This window comes from Delphinapterus leucas, chromosome 1 (genome assembly GCF_059928025.1).
Source record: "Delphinapterus leucas isolate spDelLeu-1000000601 "Yukka" chromosome 1, BTC_Dleu_Yukka2, whole genome shotgun sequence".
Lineage (NCBI taxonomy): Eukaryota > Metazoa > Chordata > Mammalia > Artiodactyla > Monodontidae > Delphinapterus > Delphinapterus leucas.
The window spans coordinates 137,785,941-137,808,682 of record NC_143129.1 but is presented as its reverse complement, the minus strand read 5'-3'; the positions used below and the strand labels follow the sequence as shown (position 1 = coordinate 137,808,682).

The window sequence follows — 22,742 nt, the reverse complement described above, 5'->3', positions numbered from 1 at the left end:
CGCGGCATGTGGGATCTTCCCGGACTGGGGCATGAACCCGTGTCCCCTGCATCGGCAGGCGGACTCCCAACCACTGCGCCACCAGGGAAGCCCAGAAAATAGGAATTTTAAAAGCAGTGTATTGTGAGCTGCGATGGAGATGTGTACAGTGTGATCTTGGACCCCAGATGGAAGCAGGTTAGCTCAGATATCAGGAAGGGCTTCCTGGAAGTGATACTGCTTTAGTATTGAAGTGTGAGTGGAACTTAGGTAATATAAAGGAGCTAGATGTCCTGAGGGATGGGAAGCCCTGCAGAAAAGTGAAACACAGAATACATACTGGGAACTATAGGAAGTTTGGAGCTTAGAACTGGAGACTTTGTACGTCTGTCTCTCCATTCTCAAGGAATCTGAAAGGACAAGAGTGAGAACAAGATGACAAATGACTTCATGTTTTACTTGAGGCTAGTTTTCCCCTTATTGTCTCTTTTGGGATTTTGGTGATCTGATTCAGGGGATGGGGCTTCTGTGTCAAAAAAAATACTTGATAGAGGATTAACAGCCAGATGTGTCCTTGTTGTGTTTATATTACTGTTCTGTGTTTTGTTGCAGCTGCTGCCCATTCACACTCTGAGGCTTGGCATGGAGGTGGATTCCTTTGATGGGCACCATTATATCTCTTCAATTGCTCCAGGTGGTCCTCTTGATACACTGAACCTCCTACAGCCAGAAGATGAGCTTCTTGAGGTAAAATTTTTGAGGGGAAAAAGACACAGGGCAGGAATTTTTAAGTTGTAGGAGAATGTGTTCTCACCAGAAATCCACAGAGTTACATCATCAATACCAATGTAATGTGAGCTACTTATATTGGAAAATAATTGGTGACTGTACTTAACAAAACTGTGTTGTGTACTTGAAAGTTGCTGAAAGAGTAGATCTTAAGTGTTCTTACCACACACATAAACAGACACACACACACACAAACTATGGTAACTATGTGAGGTGATAGAAGTGTTAACTAACCTCATTGTTGTAATGATTTCACAATATATATATCAAATCATCACACTGTACACCTTAAACTTTTACATGTTATATGTCAATTATATTTCTGTAAAGCTGGGAAGGATAAAGATGAGGAAAAATACTAACAACTTATGTAATGATAAGTGAAGTAGATAACGTACTTTCAGTTCATTTTCGCCATCTTTTGGGACTCCTGAGATGTCCTTTTGAGTGCTTATTTAAATGATTAACTAAGAAAGAAGCTAATGTCCTGTTTTAGTTTGATAGCATAATTAGTATTTTTTTTTTTTTCAAAATTCTTTTTAAGAATCTAACCCCTGACCCTTGTTTGGAACATGTAGTCACATTTATTTGCAGGTTTTGTTGGTTATTTCTAGTAAGGCTTAGAGCTGGGTAACCTCAGGCTTATGTGTTACTGACTAGCTTTCAGATTGTCTGCTTGGGACTCCCTCCCCGCCATGATGGCAGCCTCTACTGGGCTCACTCAGGCTTCTCAGCCTCTCTTCAGTCAGAGCAATTCTAGAGCACTTCTGCTGTGACATGACTGCCTTGAGAGATTTTGTTAGATTGGAAAGTTCTGTAGCTAACACAGCAGACAAACCAAGCAACAGCGCTTAATTTTACAGATACAAAAACAAGGCATTGATTTCCCCTAACTTTATACGCTGGTAGAGTGATGACTTTAGTTCATGTTTTCTAACTCCCATTTCACTGGTTTTTCAATACATCACACTACTTTCTAAGCTTCTAAAAAAGATACGGGGAATGGTTAAACTTTGAGAAGGCTGTGTAGAAGAGGGTTCTCTCAAGTGTTAGATCCACAGGAAGTCCTAGGTTGGGTTTGATAGAGTCAACCTAGTTGCTTGAGCCAAGATTAGAATCCCATGGGCCTTGAAGTAGAGATTTCTTTCTAAAATTTATATTTGCTTAAAGTGGGATGGCAAGAATAGCAAATAGGTTTCTTGTTGGGTTTTTTAAGTAGTGTTCAGTCACCTGGAGGAGTATGTTGAGAATTCCGAGTTGAATTTTGAGGTCGGAGAGAAAAATGCTGTGACTATTGGCAAATTTTATCATAAGCCTGGGAGGCCAGGTCCTGTTTTAAGATGTAGTAAATGGCTTATTTTTAGAGGTGTTCAAGTAATGATATTGGAATGTTTATTGTGGATTAATGCCCTAGAATTTACGCTGTCACTTAACGGGTTTTTTGGTGCCGAATCATGTCTTTCTCTTCTTATTTGCAGAGTATATGACATAACTTTGTGGTGTCACACATGATAATCTGCAGATTGGAGACCATTTGGAAAACATTGCCATAACATGTAGCTATTAGGTATTGAGAAATGAGATATATTTATTTGAGAGATATGGAAATATGAGTAAAAACCAGTTTAGTTTACTTTTTTGTGGTAAATAAAAATAACATAAACTGTATCATTTAAAGCATTTTTAGTCTACAACTCAGTAGCATTAAGTATAATTCACTACTAGTACCTGGTAGGTGATAAAGAAATGTTGGCTGGATCTGAGTAGAGCAAGTGTAGGTGATCTCAGCCATCAACTGAGTCCTTTGTGCCTTAGCCGAGATTGGAATTCCATGGGCCTTCTCCCTTGTAATAGAATGTGATGTAATGAGGTAGCATGAAGACTGGTTGAATTCACAAGTATAGATTTCTAGTGAAAGAACTTGGGATAGGGAAAGAAGCACAGGTTTGCAAGTCAGAGCTGCTTTTGGTTCTGAGTTTGCCACAGCTGAACCGTATGTCCTATCCTAGCATGTCACTTTTTTTGAGAATCATTTTCTTCATCAATAAATGCCTACTTCACTCTATGTTTGTGAGGATCTAATGGAATATTGTCCATGTAAAGATAATGCTTTATACATTATCTCACTGTGAGATACTGGCAACATGACCACCATGAAAAGACATAAACAACCTTTATAGGATAGGATGGAATGGGGATTGAATGCAGTAGTGGGACAGTACTTGTCCAGTACTATGTACTTGGCAGATGAATACATGTGTATCAGTTTTCTAGTCACAAAGTCTGAATAATTGAGACTTGACAGTACTTAAGAGGTTTGAAGAGTGTAGAAAAATATTGTGAACTCTAAAATAAAAATTGGCTTCTTCCAGCCGCATAGCACAGGGAGAGCAGCATGGTGCTTTGTGACCACCTAGAGGGGTGGCATAGGGACGGAGGGAGGGAGACACAAGAGGGAGGGGATATGGGGATATATGTATATGCATAGCTGATTCACTTTGTTATACAGCAGAAACTAACGCAACAATGTAAAGCAATTATATTCCAATAAAGATGTTAAAAAAAATTGGCTGCTTCTGAGCAACTGAATACAGAAATTAAAAAGTCTCTGTAAAGTTAGCCAAATAAACTCCTGAACTGTATGTGTGTGTGTGTGTGTGTGTGTGTCTGTCTGTCTGTCTGTCTGTCAAATGTACTCCTTAGAGCTTAAAACTAGGAACACAAATATGCTTCAGGGTTAGAACATTGTGCCAAGTCTCAGCCCAGAGCAACTATTTACAGCAGCCATAAATCCCCTTACATAGGAGTTGCTAATGGGAAATGTGACCAATCCCTTTAGCCATATAGAGTGGTGAGGAGGACTACCAGGCATTGCTATAATAATTGGAGACAATTCAAATGAATAAATAATGAGCTAAATAAATATTTAAATGTACACCAAGATAAAAACCTGAAAAGTGATTTTCAAATTTGTTGAAGTAATGTGAAACAGAAGCTAAAATACTTGTGCGTGAGTAGCATTCCTGCTTTGATTGTATCTATCCGCTTGCTTTATTTTCAGTATGTTACTCCCCATTTGGTTGGTTTTAGAACTTTCTGTGCTCATGGCACTGGTTGGCACCATGGACATGGTGTGACCAGTGGCAAGTACCTCCCTCCCCATTTTTGTGTGAAGATTGACTTGCAGTTCTTCCAGGAAGAACTTGCTATCCGCTGGACCCCTTCCTCAGTCATAAAGTCCTGGGAGACAATGTTTACTTTTTAGGACTAGCTCCCTGAAACACATGTGGGCCTCTTTACTATGTGGTGATTTCTTTGTAAATAATTAAAAGGCAGGCAGATTTTGTCTGGTCTGATGGCTAAGTGCTGGGTATGTTACAGGTGAGAGTGGTTCCAAGGGATGAATGACTGGGCTCAGACCACTGTTGATGGGATGCTTCCAAAAACCCACTGTGCTCTTATTCTCTGAGCAATTTTGACAGATTTAGTGGAAACGTTCCTCCCAGGAAAGTCAACCCTGCCAGTTATCTGGACATTAGCATTGCACCTGTCAGAAATTAAGGCCAGACCGGAAATACTTTTAAAACTAATAATGCTGCTGAACCCTGCCAGGAAGGTAGGAGTCAGAAGTGAAAAGATTATATGTTGCCTGGATTGTGTTTATGCCTCAGCTTTTTGGGAGTGGCAGACAGATGAGAGAGCTCCTTGAGCTAAAGTCATATATATAAAAAATTAGAATAGACATGTTTCTAAATCATCTTTGGTGCAAAGAATTGTTACTATGCACTATATATAATATGAAATTTAGATAATCTTTTGGCGATAAGCATTAATCATTAATAAGGAATAGTTGATTATCTTTTTGTTATTCTAAACACGTGGGACCCCTGTATAAAACAATTTGAAAATCTGACACACTTCTTACACTTGATGGCTGTGTCAGCAGAGTACGTAAGAATGGATCTGAGGCAAAGTTATGTGCATTTCTTTTCTACAGATGTGATTTTTCTAGGATGGTATTAAGAGTTTATGGGATGTGAAAGAAAATTGTGAACTGCTGCTAAATTTTGACAGCCAAGTATCCTAGATTTTGTTACCTACACATTGTAAGTTGAGCAGTTTTTAACAGCCTTAAAAATTAGTGTTAATATCTCTATTGATATGCTTACAAAATGAAAAGCAAAAGGAAGCGGTCTTAAGAAGGCTATCCCTGATATTTAGTGTGTTTAAGGAGAGATGGGGAGTAGATGAGAGAATACAACATTGTAGTATAGAAAGGACAAAGCAGGGAGGTGTGAAAAATTAGGCAAATCACATACCCAGTAATAGTTGTACTCTGAGCACATTTTATACTTTATTCACCCAATTTCAGTTAAACTTTAGCCTTAATTTTTATAAATTTTAGGGATTTCTGTTTTTTTGTACTACTAAAATGATTAAATTTAGGCCCTTTGTTTACAGGGAAAATAAAACGATTATCCTGTTTTCACTTTGATAGATTGACGTAAGCAAGAGATTTTTGTTTTATTTTCATTTGGGGCCTCCTCAATTCTGACTTATCCCTTATCTTTCTAGGTCAATGGAGTGCAGCTCTATGGGAAATCTCGCCGAGAAGCAGTCTCCTTTCTTAAAGAAGTGCCGCCCCCCTTTACTTTGGTTTGCTGTCGACGGTTGTTTGATGATGAAGCCTCTGTAGATGAACCAAGGACCACTGAAACCTCTCTTCCTGAAATGGAGGTACTAAATGAATACTCGCACTGTGGTTCCCATAGGCATGCCCCTTCATCAGGGATGTCCTGAGAGTGTATTGTGATATGAAGGGGGAGGGAAAAACCTTCCTCTTTTGTTTGACAACAGTAGCTCTCAAAGGCAACAATGCATAGCTTTTCAAATTGTTACTGTTCTTTAATGTCGTGAAACTTTATTCTTTTTTTTGGTAACTTGAAAGGTTGGTAACATTAATGTGCATGCACTTCGATTTTAGAAAACCTTTTTTTAGTAATTACCTGAACTCCTTACTTTTGGCTCCCAGTTCAACTCAGTTCATCTTAACAAGTTTAAGATGTTGGTAAGTATTGAATATCTAATGGGCTTCCCTTTTTCAGAGCTTTAAAAACATGAAGATCTATGACCAATTTTGAAATGAGTAAAAATTGCAGTAAGAGCCTTCAGAAGGTCAGAGAATAAAATAACACTTTCTGTGCTCCCGGTAGTTTTTTTTTTTTTTTTTTTTTAAGAGCATTGTAATTATGAAAACAGATTTAAGCACATGCTTTTCCAAATTATGTTTTTGTAACTTTTATGTCACTTTTCCCCTTTCCAGACTCTTTTAGATTATAATTCCATTAACACCAGTTTTGATACACAGGGGCTTCCCTTTTGCCTACCTACGGTCTGATTTTCAAGGTACATAGACCCTAATGTTGCCTCTGCCACTTAATGATTTGAATGATTGAGCAAATAACTTGACTTTCTGTTGATCTTCTTCCTCTGAAAAATGAAGATACTTATTGTACTTACCTCATCTGTGGTGAGAGAAGGAAATGAAGTAATGTGTGCAAAGTTCTTAGCACAATGCCTTGCATAAGGACGGTGCTCAGTAAAAATTAGCTATGGCTGTTCTCAACTCCTCCTGTCCACCTGTCCTTTTTTGTGATTTCCTAAAATACAAGAGTGTAGCACTGTCCTGTAGTCACAGATACTTTAGTGTGTATTAAGTTTGTTTTTTCAAGAAGACTGTCAGCTCCTGTGGGCAGAAGCCAAATCTTAGAATTATTTTGTATCTCTTGGTGTTTTTATTCTTTACTGCACATATACAAAGTGCTTAGTAAATTATTGATTGTTGATTGATAATTTTTTTTAATGCTTATCTTTGGTAAACATGTTTCAAGGAAGGGACTCAAATGCCACGCTTTTATGATTCTTGCAATCTTTACTAAAATTAAATGTGGGTGATAGCTTACCTCTATTGATAAAAATGCCGTTAATCTAATCTTACAGGGTGTGTAAATCACCAACTCCGCTTGCTGACTCTGTGCTCCCATCTGTCATACTTTACCACAATGGGTAAACAACAGCTTTGAATTATGCTCAGTGTCACCCTTGCTGCCCATTAGTTGATTGCTTTCTATTCTGTAAATACAGGAGTTATGCAGAATTGATTGTATCAAAGTGATATATTTCTGGTTGGAGTATAATATCTTATATATGTTGGATGCCTTGAAATTTCTATAAACTTGGGTTTTAAAATTATATGTGGTTTCTTAAAATCCTGGCTCTCTTTTCTGTCTCTCTTTTTTCATTTATCTCAATACGATCTTAGGTTCTTAGACCCTATATTGTTAAGCAGCTCAGACAAAATTCTAATGCTTATTAATCAGTAAAGGTATTAAATGCCTCGGTAGAACATCAATCGTATTGTATTACCATTGTAACTTTACTTTTTATTGGAAAGTATGTGTTTTCTTTTTAAATCTATCAGTTCCTCACATCAGACTGATATAAACAGATGTTTATTGATCCAGAACGTTCCCACTAATTTCAAGTTCTGTAATTCAAGAACTAGGAAACCGTTCCCATGTTTAGATTTAATCCACCATGTCCTGCAGGGACAGTTTGAGATCTGGTCCAGCCCTCATTTCAAGATGTTTTTGTATTAGCTATGGTGCCTTACTCTTCCATAATAGAGGGGTCCCTCTGCCTGCCACATCTGCCAGCTTTGATTCCGTTAAATGGGTTTTCTTATACAGGTCACTCAAAATTATATTCATAGGAAGTACATCATTTTATTTTATTTACTTCCATTTTATTTACTAAGATCGTTCAAAGTTTTTAGAAGTAGACTTCTTAAAGACTATTATTTAGTCTATAGCTTTATTTAAAAAGAGTTTCAAGGGAAGGCCACTCAAAGGTGGGTGATTGATTCATTATGTATTGAACAAACATTTATGGAGCGCCTACTATAAGCCGTGCACTGTTGCGGGTTGAGGGGATAACCATGGTAAACTCTATGACAGCCCACACCATTCTAGCCTAGAAGCCAGGCATTTTGTTAATTGTTAGGGCCACAAAGAAAAAGAAGATAATTCTTGAGCCTCAGATAGAAGTTCAGAGTATTTGGGGAAGATAAATCACATGAATATAATCCAATACTATAAATAGTATAAAAGCAGAAGGTTGGAGCAGCTATTCTCCTTCTGCGTAGTCGACCCATTGACCGTCTGTCATTTAGCTTCCTAGAATTCCATGTGTCAGTGACTCTTTTCCCTGAAAGGAGGGAGCTTGGAATAGGGGATGTGCGGGTGTGGAGTCAGGGAAAGCAGCTGAGGATCTGTGTACTGAGTAGTTGTGTTGACCTCCTCCCTCCAAGATCAGGTTTTCATTATTTCAACTCTGATTTTTACCTGTTTTTAGACTTACATGATTCCCAAAGACTTGGATTTTTTTTCACCTTACTTTTCTAGTAAAGTTTTTCTTGAAAACTTGGAGCCAACAGAAGTGGTATCTCTCTGTCCTGTCCTGGCCTCTGTGTCGGTGTCTTTCTCTCTGTCTCTCACTGTAATTATGAATTCAGGTATTGCTACTTAAATATCTTAAAAGCTTTGATTTTGTGTGATGTTTTCATATCTTCTTAAATTGCATATTTTTCCTTTTATGCTTCTACTGGGATGACAGAACTCATTTTAGTATAAGAGGTCAGTGTTAATACTTTGAATGAAACAGACACTTTAACGTAAAAAAACAAAAACAAAAACTATATGAACAACCTGTTTTTTTAAGTGCTTGAATTTTCATGAAGGTTTTATACTAAAGTATATGTGCCCCAGTGCATGCCCCTTTTAAAAAGATTAAAAAGAAAAACTATGCATGCCAAAGAGTATCCTCATTTTGAGAAGAAGCTATGAGATTCCTGATACGTTAATTCTTTTCAAACTTGAAAGGACAGTGTATTGAAGCATTTATGTTCTTTGGTATTTCAGGCTGACCACAACACAGATGTCAGTCCTGAAGAAGATGATGATGGGGAATTAGCCCTGTGGTCTCCTGAAGTCAAGATTGTTGAGCTAGTAAAAGATCATAAAGGCTTGGGATTCAGCATTTTGGATTACCAGGTATAAGAACCTGTTCAGAGCTTTTTGGAGCAATTAGTTTGTATTAAAGTTATACGAAGTAGTAATTGTTTAAGACATCCACTGACTTAGGCAAAACTGAATTATTTGATGTATAATGCTACTGTCCGAAGGTGGGGTGTTATAATTTCCCTTGTTACCATTACAATTGATAGCTCCCTTAGTGAAGAAAATGATAGATGATGTAATAAGTGGACATAAGGGAAGGAATAGTTTTATACCCAGGGATGCTTTTAGAGACTGGAACTTGATGAATTTTTTTATATGGAGGATTTTTTCCTCCAGCTTTATTGAGATATATTTCACATACCATAAAGTTCACTCATTTAAAGCATACAGTTCGGTTGTTTCTAGTATATTTGGAGTTGTGCAACCATCACCACAGTCTAATTTAAGAACATTTTCATCACCCCAGAAAGAAACCCCATACATATTAGCAGTCATTCCCAATTCTCACTCTCTTCTCCCTTTCCTTAACGTGAAGGTTTTTATAGTTTTGCTGACCTATTAATCTCAATGAGTGTGACTGAGTAGAAATGTTCTTGGTGAAGTTTATATTTATATTTAATATAGAACATATAATATTTATGTATTTATGTGTACCCCAATTATAACTACGGTAAAGTTACTGATGCATTTGGTTTGGGGGTGGCAACGTGAAAGGTCACAGTAAGACATCTATATGTTATACCAGTTTACCAGTTATAGTATTTTTAGACCATCTGACTATCATGGGGAATTAAAACTGTTGGCAAGAAATCTCTTCACTTTTAAGATGCATATTTTAATACATTAGTGCTGCCTAAAGACACTGTGGTTTAATAAAGCAAAATGTACTCTATCAAAGCACATAAAATGCCAAGTGATATAAAAATCAATTTTTTTTTAATAAGGCAATCAGGAATAGATTGAAAGAAAAATACTTTGAGCATTATGTAAGAACATTAAATTCCATATTTTGGCAGTGTGCTTTAAGATTACTGAAATAGATTATATCTATTTTATTTTTGCTGGCATATTTCTGTGCCAGATAACCCTCTTCGTTATTGGAAGTTCTCTTTGGAATATTATTGAATTATGAGTTGTTGATTCCAAAAAATGCATATTTTGGGAAATATCTTTTTCAAGAAATATTAATACTGTAAGATTCTGGAAGTTTATATATTGGTTAATTATTAGGGCATATAAATATAAAGCAAATGGCACGTATTGATACTTTTTTTTCCCTCTCCAGTGTTGCTCTATTACCTAGCACATAGTAGGTGATTGATAAACATTTGCAGAATGATTGAATAAAGTTTAGGCTAGCCAAAATTAATTGGGACTAAATGAACATATTCAGTGGGTTTTTTTTTGTTAACATGTTGATAACTGGGATTTAGTTTAGAAAACACTTTTCAGATGTGGTTTTAGATATTTAGATATTCAGCTACATTTTCATTATCAATCTATATGTTTTTGCATTCTTATAAATATATCATAATGATTGATCTTACCCTCTTAAAAAAAACATTATCTGCAAGTTTTATATTTTGAATATTGCACATGTTAGAGAAGTGCTTCAGAAATTAAAAAGAAAAACAAAAAGTTCAGTAAAAGATGGAAAGAAAAACTTGATAGTCTTTAACAGTGTAATCTCTGCTTAAGAGAAAAATTCCTTTATCAGTTCTGAGTTTTACACTTAAAAAAAAAAATATATATATGCATTGTGACATACCTTTGATTTTTTTTGGATCTTATTTTTATTTGTAAAATTTTAGATGTCCCCCTATCCCATCTTCATCACAATCACCATTACACATACTGATGTTTATTTCTGCACAAATTATATGAAGTAATTTTGCTGCAAAAGAAGTGTTAGATACTCTTCTTGCTTTTGTGCTTATTGGAGAACTGATAGAAAAAAACTTCATTTTCTAAATGCTACTTTGATTCACATTAAAGGGCTCAGCTTATTTATTTCTGCAGCTAAACCTTGGAAGAAAAAACATTTAGTCTTAAACTGAATGTTTTTCTTAAGTCAATCTTAAGTACACTTATAGTTGTACACAGCACGTTTTCACCATTTGTCAGTGGTATGTAGAACTGTTATCCCCGTGACATTTAGATGACACGTAAACACAATTTAAAATTTGGTTTTGGGCAAGTTAATTAATTGGTTATACCACCTCTTGTTGTAATTAGGTAATAAATTCTAAAGTTCAGAAATATTTTTTGCAAGGCCAGGTGAAGTTTTAGCAGAAGCCGTGAAAGGCCACGTTCCTGGTTATTATTGAATTTGATGCTTCTTGTATGAATTTATTAGGCATCTGAATAGGGCTGATGCAGAGCTTCACGCTCACCCCCAAGCTTAGAATAGTTTGTATAAGAAGTGCTGTAGAAACATCTTAGCCACAGTGAAAAGATTTTAGTATAGTGGGAGAGTTTCCAGGTTATAAAGGACCTGTATTAGCAGTATTGAAGAGATTGCAAATTTACTTTGGTATTTTAATTTCAGTTAACCACTTTTCTCACTACTGAGTTTTTCTCTAGAAAAATAAGAACTCTGTCAAGAGCCTGACAAAATTATATACAATATATATTTTGTAGGTGCTTTTACAATTTCTTCATCTATAAAATGGGGATAATAATGTTTAGCTCAAAGGATTATTATGGTTTAAGTAAATTAACATGTAAAGAAGTGGGAAATGTTAGATTATTATGGAAATGTATTATTAGTAATAATCTAATTTAGAAAATAAACACAAGAAGTCTTGATATTGTCCTCAAAGATGGTGCCATACTACAATATGTTTGTGTTCTATCAATTTTTAACTAGATTAGGAAAATTAATAAGTAGATGCTTTTAATTAGTAGATGTTTAGTGAAGTCTAAATTTAATTGTAAAATTACGTTCTAAAATGCAGCCAACTCTTGATGAGCCATATGTGAATTACCCATTTGTGGATTATTGGCCAGAAATTTGCTTTTTATGTAAATTGAGCCAAGCTTTAGGAAGAGATGAGTGAGAACATAAAGGATCTTGAATTGGCCATGGAACGATGGGATGGCAGTCTGGATAGGGGATTCAGTGATTCACCAGTGATGGAAATTGTGTAGTTGAGCAGAGAAAATAAGCAGGTCTTTGTACCTGCAATGAAAGAGCTGAATCTGATATACAGTTCTACAGCTCAGTCGTATGGCCAAAGAGGAATGTGTGGCAATTCATTTTCATGAAAGGCATTTTAAATAAATTGGGGCAAAGGAAGAGGAGAAAGCAACAGGGAAGACTTAGTAAATATGATTCAGGTTGTTAGTCTCATTAAATTTTAGGGTGAAGTGATTGTAGCTTTTTTGGCTGTGATTTGAAAGGAGGTAGGATATTTGTTAGTCTCAACTGTGCCTAGGCATTGCTTCATGCCATGGCTCGTTAAAATCTGGCCCTGTAAGTATACCATATTAGAAGAGTCCTTGGTCACTGTAACGTCATGCCTTATAAGATCATGTCATAGAAAACAGAGATGTGCATAGTTTGTCAAAAGCATGAATATTATGGCTTAATTGTGTACTCTGTTTCTAAGCAATATAGAACTCTTCAGAAATTTGGTTATAAGTTTTATTAGTATAGTTTTTTGCCAGTTTCTAGGTATGATTACATACTGTGCCCTAGTTATCTTTGTCTTGATTCCCCATTATTTATGTGTAATGTCTTTATTCCTTGGAATATCACTAATGCTCATATTGATACTAATCCTAATATTAATCCAAATAATTAATACAAATCCAATAATAATAGCTAACATATAGTGAGTGTCTGCTGTTTGCTAGGCACTGTTGTAATTACTTGATGTTTTCCTCACAAGAACCATGTGAAATATGTGCTATCATTATCCTCATTTTAGAAGTGAGGAACCTGAGGCACAGAGAGGTTAAGTAACTCGTCCAAATTCACACAGCTAGTATATGGCAGAAATAGAGTTTGAACTCAAGCAGTTAGCTGCCAGAATCTAGGCTTTTAACCACCACACATACTGCTTCTTTACTTATGAGTGGTATTTCCTTGGGTATTTTATTACAGTGAGTCCCTGTAATAAATTTATTGCAGCAGATCTTCCTGTTTTTTTCAGCTTGCAGAACCATTTCATATCTTAAAGACAAGCTGCTAGATACTATCTCATTTTCAATGCTTATATGAAAGTTTAGTAAGTATTAAAAATTAATATAGTTTGCTTATATGCACTGTGTAAGAGCTAGTGTTTATTGCTTTAAATGAAAATAATTACAAATTTGAGTCCTAAATTAGTACAAGTAATTTGTTGTGGGCTAATGTTCAGTAATGAAGCAATTATTAGCTAGTCTGATAGTCTGTAATTTTTAATTCCTACCAAAAAGCTTGAAATAAATTTGTAACTATGTGGATTTTACCTTCATTTGACCTTTTAAGTTAAACATCGCAAGTGGATATTTTCTGGTGTTTTGATTTATGTTGAACTTTGAATAACCCCTCATGATTATAATTCACTGGAAATGTTTAACGTTATCCAATTTTTGAACATTAGCCATGATATTGCCATTCTTGATACTTTTGAATTTCAGTGATTTAGCAGGTAAAATTTATTAACCAGTAATTCTCCTCCCTCCCACATCCCATTCCTCAGTTCTCTCCCTTCCCGATATGGGGACTGAACTCAATTTTTGTCAAAGGAGATATTTTTGAAAGGCTTTGGGTTTATCTCAGACACTGAGAGAGATAAAAATAGAAAGCATAATAGCACAGCCATTGAGAGGTGATTCATATATAAATACTCTTAGTAACACTTTAAAAAGCTGTTTGAAAGACCAAAGGCAAAAGACGGCTGATTAAAAATAATAGTGAAAATATTCCTCCCTATAAAAATTAACAGTGATTAATGTTTCTTAGAAGAAATGGGTTATAAAACTTAAATAGTATGAATATAAAAAATTGCAGTATTGCTGAGTCTTGGATATGTTATGCCTCAGTATTTGTGAGAAGAACCTAGTGTGCAGTTTCTGCCTGACTACTCTGTTAAATGGAATTCTCCTTAAAAGATTTTTAAACATTATATGAAGGGAGTGTATACATTTCATGCGTGTGGTTTGAGTTGGCTTTTTTCTTATCATATGTGCAACAGAATGACTTTCTGTGCACATTAGAAATGTTTTAAAAATAAGTAATATATACATAGGGCATAAAAATTCAAAGGTACATAATGGTATCCTGTGATGAGTATATCTACCTCTGACCATAATCCCTCATTTTTAATCTCCCAGATAAAAACTCCTGTTTTTCTTGTCTATCCTCCCAGAGATATTTTATACAGACACGATTATATAAGTGGTAGTTTGCTGGTTGTTTATTTTTTAATACATAAATGGAATATGTCATACACGCTTTCAGCATATTGCTTTTTTCCCCTCAATTATATGTTCTTTCATTTTGGTATTTATAGAGCTATCTAGTTCTTTTTAATGACTGCATAGTATATTATTGTTGTTGTACAATAATTTATTTAACCAAGCTCCTGTACCCAGTTGGTGGGTATTTCAAATGAGGCTGTATTGGATATCCTTGTCATACTCTTTTATAAAAAGGTGCGAATAAATCTTGTGATAACTTCCTAGAAGAGGAATTGCTCATCAAAAGAGCATTTATCTTTTAAATTTTGGTACATTTTTACCAAACTGCTTGCACATAAATGTTTGTCAGACTCATGTATTTAGAGTATTTAAAATTGATGCCTTCTTATATAATTTCCTTGTTTAGATAATTCTCCTGAAAAATAAAGTGTAAGTAAGTGCATAATTCATGGTTTTGCTAATGGTTTTCCATGATATAGACAGATTAAATGATAGCGGTATACAACTATCAACTTTGTTTCAACTTTATATTGTCAGTAATTAATATATTGACCTTTATAGTTAAGAGAGGGCATAAACTATTTATATTGAGACTATATTAGTGCCCCAAAATCTATTCCTGTTTTTTCCACCAGTTTTAATCTTCTTTATCAGAAGATTGAGTTTAAAAATGGAAGAAATTAAGGACTCTAATTTTGCCACAAGATTTGAGATTTTGGGTGAATGCTACCGTCATTATATAGTCTTTAGTAACTTGTGGAAAGCCCAGTATCTTTACGTTCATGCCAACTGATTAGTTTATAGAAACTGGGATATAGAATTTGATAGGTATTGATATAATTTTAACATGTAGTAGTACCTATATTATTAACATTATTAAGTTGGGTTCAGAATCTAAGATCTACAGGACAGTAATATATTGTAAGTTATTATATAGTTCCACTTTAATGCTCATGGGATCTCATAACATGGCCACCAGTATCTGTTCTTTGGGTTTTTTTCTTTTGTTGCTGTTTTTATCTTCTTCTTTTTCTTCTTCTTTTTTGTTTTAAAGGAGCTCTGGTTCCAGTTCATCCATGTATGATTAAGATATTGGCACTGAGCAAAATGTAGTCAGTCTGCTACTAATGGCAGTATCCGTGTTCTTGGAAATATATTCTGTACAAACCACACAGCTGCATTTAAAGGTCACTTTTGCTTAATGGAACTTGGGACTGATAAAGTCCCAATCTTTGCCCATCCCTGAATCCTATCCACATTTATTTTTATTAACATCAAAGTACTGTAAGCTCCAGTGCCAACTGGGCTGAAGATTTCTTTTCACAGAGGATTTGCTTCCTTTCCCTCTATGGGAAAGTTCTGCATCCTTTAAATCATTTTAAGCTGCTTCATTTGGAAAATAATTCTTAGTAGTGTGTTCATGGAGTGGATTGATTGTGGCTACTGGGGAAATTCTCTCATGGCTTAAAGATTGCTTTTCAAGCCTGCGAAGTGGGTGAATGAAGGGGGCCCGCTCCTGGTGTGTGGAGTTTGTAGGATGATGACTGACTTCCAAACACCGCAGTGCAGCAAGACTAAAGGCATCAGGAGACCAGAAGCCACTTAATAAGAGATCAAAGAGGCTGTGTGTATATCAGCTTGAAATCCAGATAGTACAGATCAAAAGCTCGCCTTAGTGAGGCAGCTGCAGGGGGATGATATTAGCAGGAGGCCTCAAAGATCTTAAGTCAGGCCTGATGTTGAACTTTGAGAGAATTTCATGGCTCCTCTGGAATACAAATTTGGCAAAAAAATCCCATTGTGTCTAATGGGGGGAGAGAGAGAATAGAGGGCAAGCGGCAAATGCTTGTCAGCCGGGTGGTGCTTTCTCCTAGGGTAGCTCTCCTTTTCACAAATGTTTCTTAAGGACTGTTTCTGCGTCACACTAGAAGGCATCGCTGAGGAGGAGAGTCTGAAAATGATATATTTGTTATATTACCTTTAGTGAGTATTCCAGAGATGGCCAAACAGTATATATTAGTGTTTATGAAACGACCATGGAGAGCTAAAATATAGGCATAAAGGTGCTCAGGTTTACTGCAATACCGGTACTTCTGTCTCTCCTATGAAATGCTCAAGATATTCCAGGAAGTTAGTGAATGTCAGGCCGGCTATGCATCTGTCTCCCATGTAAGGAAAAACAGAACAATAAGTTTTTTGTTTTTTTTTAAAAGGAGTTGGTCTAAAGAGGAAACAGTCTCCAGAGGTGTTTCATCACCAGTGTTCCTCTATCTCTAGGTGTGGGTGTGTTTTGAAAGTTCCCACTGGATTCTGGTGTCAGCGTTGAGAACCGTGCTAGTAAATGAAAGTCATAGCCCTTCCTAGAGTATGGCAGAAAGATGGAATCAGATCCACCAACAGGTATTGAGAACCTGTTTTCCTAAGGCGTGGTTTTTTGTACGGCTCTGACCTGTTTGTGGGTGTCGTTTGGAGCCAGACAGTGATCCAGAGGAGCCTTGCTTTCCCCAGTGAGCGCCAGGAAGTGGTGTTGCCTCCTTCTGGTACCAAAGGCCTAATTTGTTAACGATGCATGAAAGGAGATTGGCTGCCTGATCTGGACACACGACTTTCTAGGGCTCAGGTTCCGCTTTCAGCTCTTCCCTCTGTGTTTTATTTTAATCAGATATTTTGTTCACCAATATGGCACTTTGAACATAGAGTCAGAAAGGACCAGGATTTGCCTTCTGGCTATGACACCCTACTAGGACTTTGGACAAGCCTATTAGTCTTTCTTATATAATAATCTCTAAAATAGAAATAATATTTTCCTTATAAAGTTATAAAGACTAAATAAAAGATGTATATAAATGCCCACACTTTTCTGGGCATAAAATAATGTGTTACTAGTTACTGAAAAATGATGATGGTGATGATGATGGTGATTTTTTTTTGTTTGTTTTGTTTTGTTTTGCGGTATGTGGGCCTCTCACCGTTGTGGCCCCTCCCGCTGCGGAGCACAGGCTCCAGACGCGCAGGCCCAGCGGCCATGGCTCACGGGACCAGCCGCTCCGCGGCATGTGGGATCCTCCCGGACTGGGGCACGAACCAGTGTCCCCTGCATCGGCAGGCGGACATCCCAACCACTGCGCCACCAGGGAAGCCCGATGATGGTGATTTTTAAAAATAGAATCTGAGCACAGACTTGCTATACCTGTTATTCATTATTTCCCTCCAAAAAATTATTGTTCACTTATGAGCTAGTATGCGGGATTAAAGATGAAAAGATATACTACCTTTCCAGTGTGTATTTAACAAGTGTATATTGGGCATCTTCTGTGTCAGGCACTGTTCCAGACACTGGGAATATAGCAATAAACAAAATAGACAATAGACCCTGTGTCCTCATGGAATTTAAATTCAATTGGGAGTAGAGAGACAGTGGATAAATAAGCATATGTTAAAATATAATAGATGAAACAGACTTGGGAACAACTCTCTATAATACATTATGATTTTAGCGGTGGTAGAAGTAAGACTAAGAGATTTCGTGATGATTGTTTCTTAAGACCCAGAGAGTCCTGATGGGGAACTGAGGCATGACTTGCACACAAACAGGTAGTGGACATTCCAGGAACAGAAGTGTCCTGGAATTGATAACTTGGCCCTGATTTTATGTCTTGACTTCCTTTAGTAGCTGTCAACTGTTTAATATTAATCTATCTAAGCTTTCATATTTTATTCCTTTTAATGAAAAATCCTTTGAGAAATTTTCGGATCTAACATTTATAAAATATGACCACCATTTCCCATGATAATAATAGCTAGTAATTGTGTACTGCTCACGCACACTGGTTTAATTATCTCTACGCCCTCATGAGGTAGGTCCTATAACCATCTTCATTTTATAAATGAGGAACCTGCTGATAAGAGGTTAAGGAATTTGCTCAGGATTATCCAGTTGTTAAGCAGTGGAACTGGGCTCCTAAGTCTGTGGTCACGTAGAGTGAAAGTACAGTCTTTAGACCAGAAACAACACTGATTCTCCATAATTGTGGCTCTAGTGAAAGAGGATAAAAATTTCTGATTATCTTTCCAGAGAGAAACACTTACTACAGTTCTAAAAAATTTACTTCATATTTTCCTGAATCCTTATGGTCCCTTGCCTTAACCCCTCCCACCTAGTCACAGCTCTTTAGAGACCTGATGGCCTTTCCACTGCCAGAGAGTAGAAACTATGTGTATTTTACCTTATATTTCCCAGCAGGACTCCTTAGCCTTTTTCCTGTGCAGCTTCAAAGCTGGAAAAGTTTTGTTCTGCGTTTTGTGTGCTACGTATCACAGAGTATTGCTTTCCCTTTCAAGGATTGAAAAAAAAAAAAAAAAAAGTCACAGAATCTTTTCAGAAGAATGAAGCACGTCCTATGTCCTTGATACGGCAGTGGTTGTCAGAGGAGTTTCCGGTGTAGAGATGGCTCCTGTCCCTTAGTGTCGGCTTTAAGGGGGAGTGAGAACTGAGGACACCATGCTGCTCTGAGCCTCTCTTCAGGTGCAGAGGCACGTATCTGGAGAGTAGGTCAGCACTTCATTGTCATGTGTTAACACTTAAGTGTAATATCAGGGATGGTTTAGCAATTGATAGCACTGTTGGTCTAAATTACACATGCTCAGTTGAATTAACTCCTCAAACACATATGTCCTATCAAATTCTTTTCCATTATCTTCATAGTAACAGAAACAGAAGGAGTAATAGCAAGAATAAGAGTAAAAGCACTTATGGAGTCATTACTATGGGCTTTCCAAGCACTTATCATGCCTTATCTCATTTAATGCTTTTAACAACTTTACAAAATCTGTATTATTGTTATTTCCACTTACAATGAGAAACTCGAGTCTCAGAGATTAAACAACTTGAACAGTACCACTCAGCTGTTTTTTTTCTTTTTAATTCATTTTTGGCTGCATTGGGTCTTGGTTGCTGCACGCAGGCTTTCTCTAGTTGCGGTGAGCAGGGGCTACTCTTTATTACAGTGCACGTGCTTCTTATTGCGGTGGCTTCTCTTGTTGTGGAGCATGGGTTCTAGGCACGCAGGCTTCAGTAGTTGTGGCACAAGGGCTCGGTAGTTGTGGCTCGCGGGCTCTAGAGCACAGGCTCAGTAGTTGTGTCACACCGGCTCAGTTGCTCCGTGGCTTGTGGGATCTTCCTGGACCAGTGCTTGAACCCGTGTCCCCTGCGTTGGCAGGCGGTTTCTTAACCACTGCTCCACCAGGGAAGTTGCTCAGCTGGTATTTGTAACTGTTTAGCTTAAGTTGAGAGTGATTTCTTTGGAAAATTAAAATAAATTCCAAAATTAATATTTAAAAAGCTTTTAAAAGTTTTGTGTGTCTATACTTTCCTTGCATCATCATAATAACTTTCAACTAATATAGTTTTTTTCTGGAAGATAATGGGATATTTCTTATTTATAAATTCATTTTCTTCTTACAATTTTTTTGGGTAAAATACACGTAACACAAAATTTACCATCTTAATTTTTAAGTGCATAGTTTGGTCGTGTTGGGTATATTCACATTTCAACTAATGTAATTTTAATAGAGAGTGTGACTTTGTCCTTGAGTAGTACTACCATCAGCCTGGTGGAACCCCAGCCATTTCAGCCAGGTGATGGGACTTTGAGATAAAGGACAGTTGTGTGGTTTGTTTTGTTTTGTTTTCCTCACAGCTAGCGAAAGTCCTGGGCCAGGAGTGAACAGTAAGTACGTAAACAATTACAGCATGACATAAAATTTTCAGGAGATGAAGCATCCAAAGATAATGTTTAGTATCCAAGGAGAATGTCAACTAGGAGACTAGAAGGGGATGAGAGAAAGTCGTGGGCCTCTGCTTGAACCAGTTATTATGATGTTTAAAATAGATTTTTAAAGCATGAAATTATACAGAATAAAATTATGTGCAAGCTTATGTATTTTTCCTCCATTTTAGACTATATTTTGATCTTTTAGCAAGTTTCTCTGTGCACCTCTTTTCCATTGTACTTTTAAATTTTTATTTATTTAAATTTATTTATTTTTGGCTGTGTTGGGTCTTCATTGCTGCGCATGGGCTTTTCTAGTTGCGGCGAGCGGGGGCTACTCTGTTGTGGTGCGCAGGCTTCTCATTGCAGTGGCTTCTCTTGTTGTGGAGCACGGGCTCTAGGCGTGCAGGCTTCAGTAGTTGTGGCATGCGGGCTCAGTAGTTGTGGCTCGTGGGCTCTAAAGCACAGGCTCAGTAGTTGTGGCGTGGGCTTAGTTGCTCCACGGCATGTGGGATCTTCCTGGACCAGGGCTCGAACCCGTGTCCCCTGCATTGGCAGGTGGATTCTTAACCACTGTGCCACCAGGGAAGCCCTCCATTGCACCTTTAATTGCCTTGTGTGCTGTACGTACTGTGCTACTCAGAGACTGTTTCGTTCTATGTATGATGTGTGGAAAAATCTATTCTTAATGTCTAATAGTATTAAGGAAGTAATGAGACACAAGGAGCCAGGAACCATATCAGTTTAATTTATCTTGAGTGCACTGAAAGTATTTTGTGGGCACTTACTTTGAACATGATGGTGTTGTGGTAATTGGTATGATTTGTGTAAAACTTGGCTATACTATAAAATAGTAAAAAATGGGGTTAGATTCTGATAAGATAGCTTAGTCATTATTCATTAGAATCATTTACTTATTGCCTTGCATTCACTATAAATACATTTATTTCTCTTTCCTAAAAGTAAATGCTTAGCTTGTTGGTCAAATCAGAAGATGCTCTTTTAGTATAAATAATTACATCCTGCATTCTTAAACCAGAACTATTCTAGTGATTTAAATTCAAGTAATAGTCTCTGACTTGTCTTTGTTGCTGTCTAAAAATGGCAAAAAAGTTGTTTTAATATTCCTTTTATGAAAAAGAGTACATGTATATATTTTGTTATATCTTTTGTTTTGATGGTAGAATACTCAGAAGTTAGATATTGCGTAGTTAGTGGCATTTTTATGAGTTCTTAAAAGACATCACTAACTACAATTATACCATGTTTGTGACCAAAGTGTAGTCTTTTTCATTGCTGATGCTGTGTTTTGAATTAACTTCTGTCATTCCCTACTTTTTATAGTGGTTTTGTCAATGTTTTGGTAGAAATTAATGACAAATTTGACTCAAGATATTCTGTCAAATTTAGTTACAGAATTTTGGAGTTAGGGGAACAGATCACAACTGTCATGTATCCAACTTTCTCATTTTACAATTGAAGAAACTGACTCAGAAAAATGAAGAACTTGTGAAACTACACAGTCAGGCTGGGGGCTCAAAACTTGTTCCTTGACTTCTAATCGACACCCATCCTACCACTAGTGGATTGAATGGCTGTCTTCCTTGTCTCTCTTATGTATATTTTCTTCTTTTTAGAAAAATCTTTGGATTCCTGTTTTCTGCCTGACATCGTTCACAGTGGACATTTTATTCATGCCAGCTGTGCATCAGTCCTTCTGCAGATCATTGTTTTTCCTTAAGATGTGTACATCTCTGTGTGTGTGTGTGTAAAAGAACATTTGCTTTGCCCTTCTTTGTACTCAATTCCTTCTTCTGCCTACCTCCATGATGAAATAGCTAGCTGTCTCCCTTTTAAACTTAATGGTTTCTTTCTGTGTTCTCCATTTCAGTAACTTCCTTGGGATCTTATTTTAAAAACTATTTAGCTGTTAATTCATTTAGATTTTAACTTACTACTCTTTAGTTCAAAAAGTAATTGCCACATTTAAGACTATAGTCTTCAAACCTAGAACAAATTCATAGAGATAGAAAGCAAAATAGTCATTGCGGGGAAATGGGGACTCACTTAATGGATATAGAGTTCCAGTATGGGAGGATGAAAAATTTCTGGAGTTGAATAGTGAAATGGGGGAATTCCCTGGCAGTCCAGCAGTTAGGACTTGGTGCTTTCTCTGCGGCGGCCTGGGTTCAATCCCTGGTCAGGGAACTAAGATCCTGCAAGCTGCGCAGCGCAGCCAAAAAAAAAAAAAGTGGTGACGGTAGTACAACAATGTGAATGTACTTGCCACTGAACTGTACGCTTAAAAATGGTTAAAATGTAATAAGAACCTGCTGTATAAAAAATAAAATAAAATTCAAAAATAAATGGTTAAAATGGTAAATTTTGTTATATTGGGCTCTTTGCTGCTTTCATAGTTTTCTCTCAGTTGACCATTATTAAGTTGGAGCAATTCTCTTATCAAATAGTATGAGCTAGCTGCCTCATGTTATCCAGAAATGTATGTAGATCCTTTCAAACTATCTTTGAAACATAATTCCTCACACTAATGTGAATAACTGTTTGTAGAGTGAAGCTCAGTAGCCCAGTTCTGTAACAACGTCACCACAACATTGAATTCATTGGTTAGGAGATCTGATTTGTAGAGCGCTTTCTGTTTCACAGTTGTTTGAAGTTGTTTTTCTAGTCATTCTTTGGAATCATTTCACTTTGGGGA

General features: G+C 36.6%; 1 protein-coding gene across 24 annotated transcripts in view; it reads left to right on the top strand.

The window, feature by feature from the left end:
• Nucleotides 1-22,742, top strand: part of PATJ (PATJ crumbs cell polarity complex component) — a 353,800-nt gene that overhangs the window by 77,762 nt on the left and 253,296 nt on the right. For 23 of the 24 annotated variants that reach the window (XM_022575833.2, XM_089921641.1, XM_089921673.1 and 20 more), the window contains 3 exons: nt 592-726; nt 5,344-5,505; nt 8,748-8,879. In XM_022575833.2, the coding sequence (XP_022431541.2) occupies nt 592-726; nt 5,344-5,505; nt 8,748-8,879 (429 nt within the window). The remainder of the gene's footprint in view (nt 1-591; nt 727-5,343; nt 5,506-8,747; nt 8,880-22,742) is intronic. The other variant, XM_089921677.1, reaches the window with a different exon arrangement.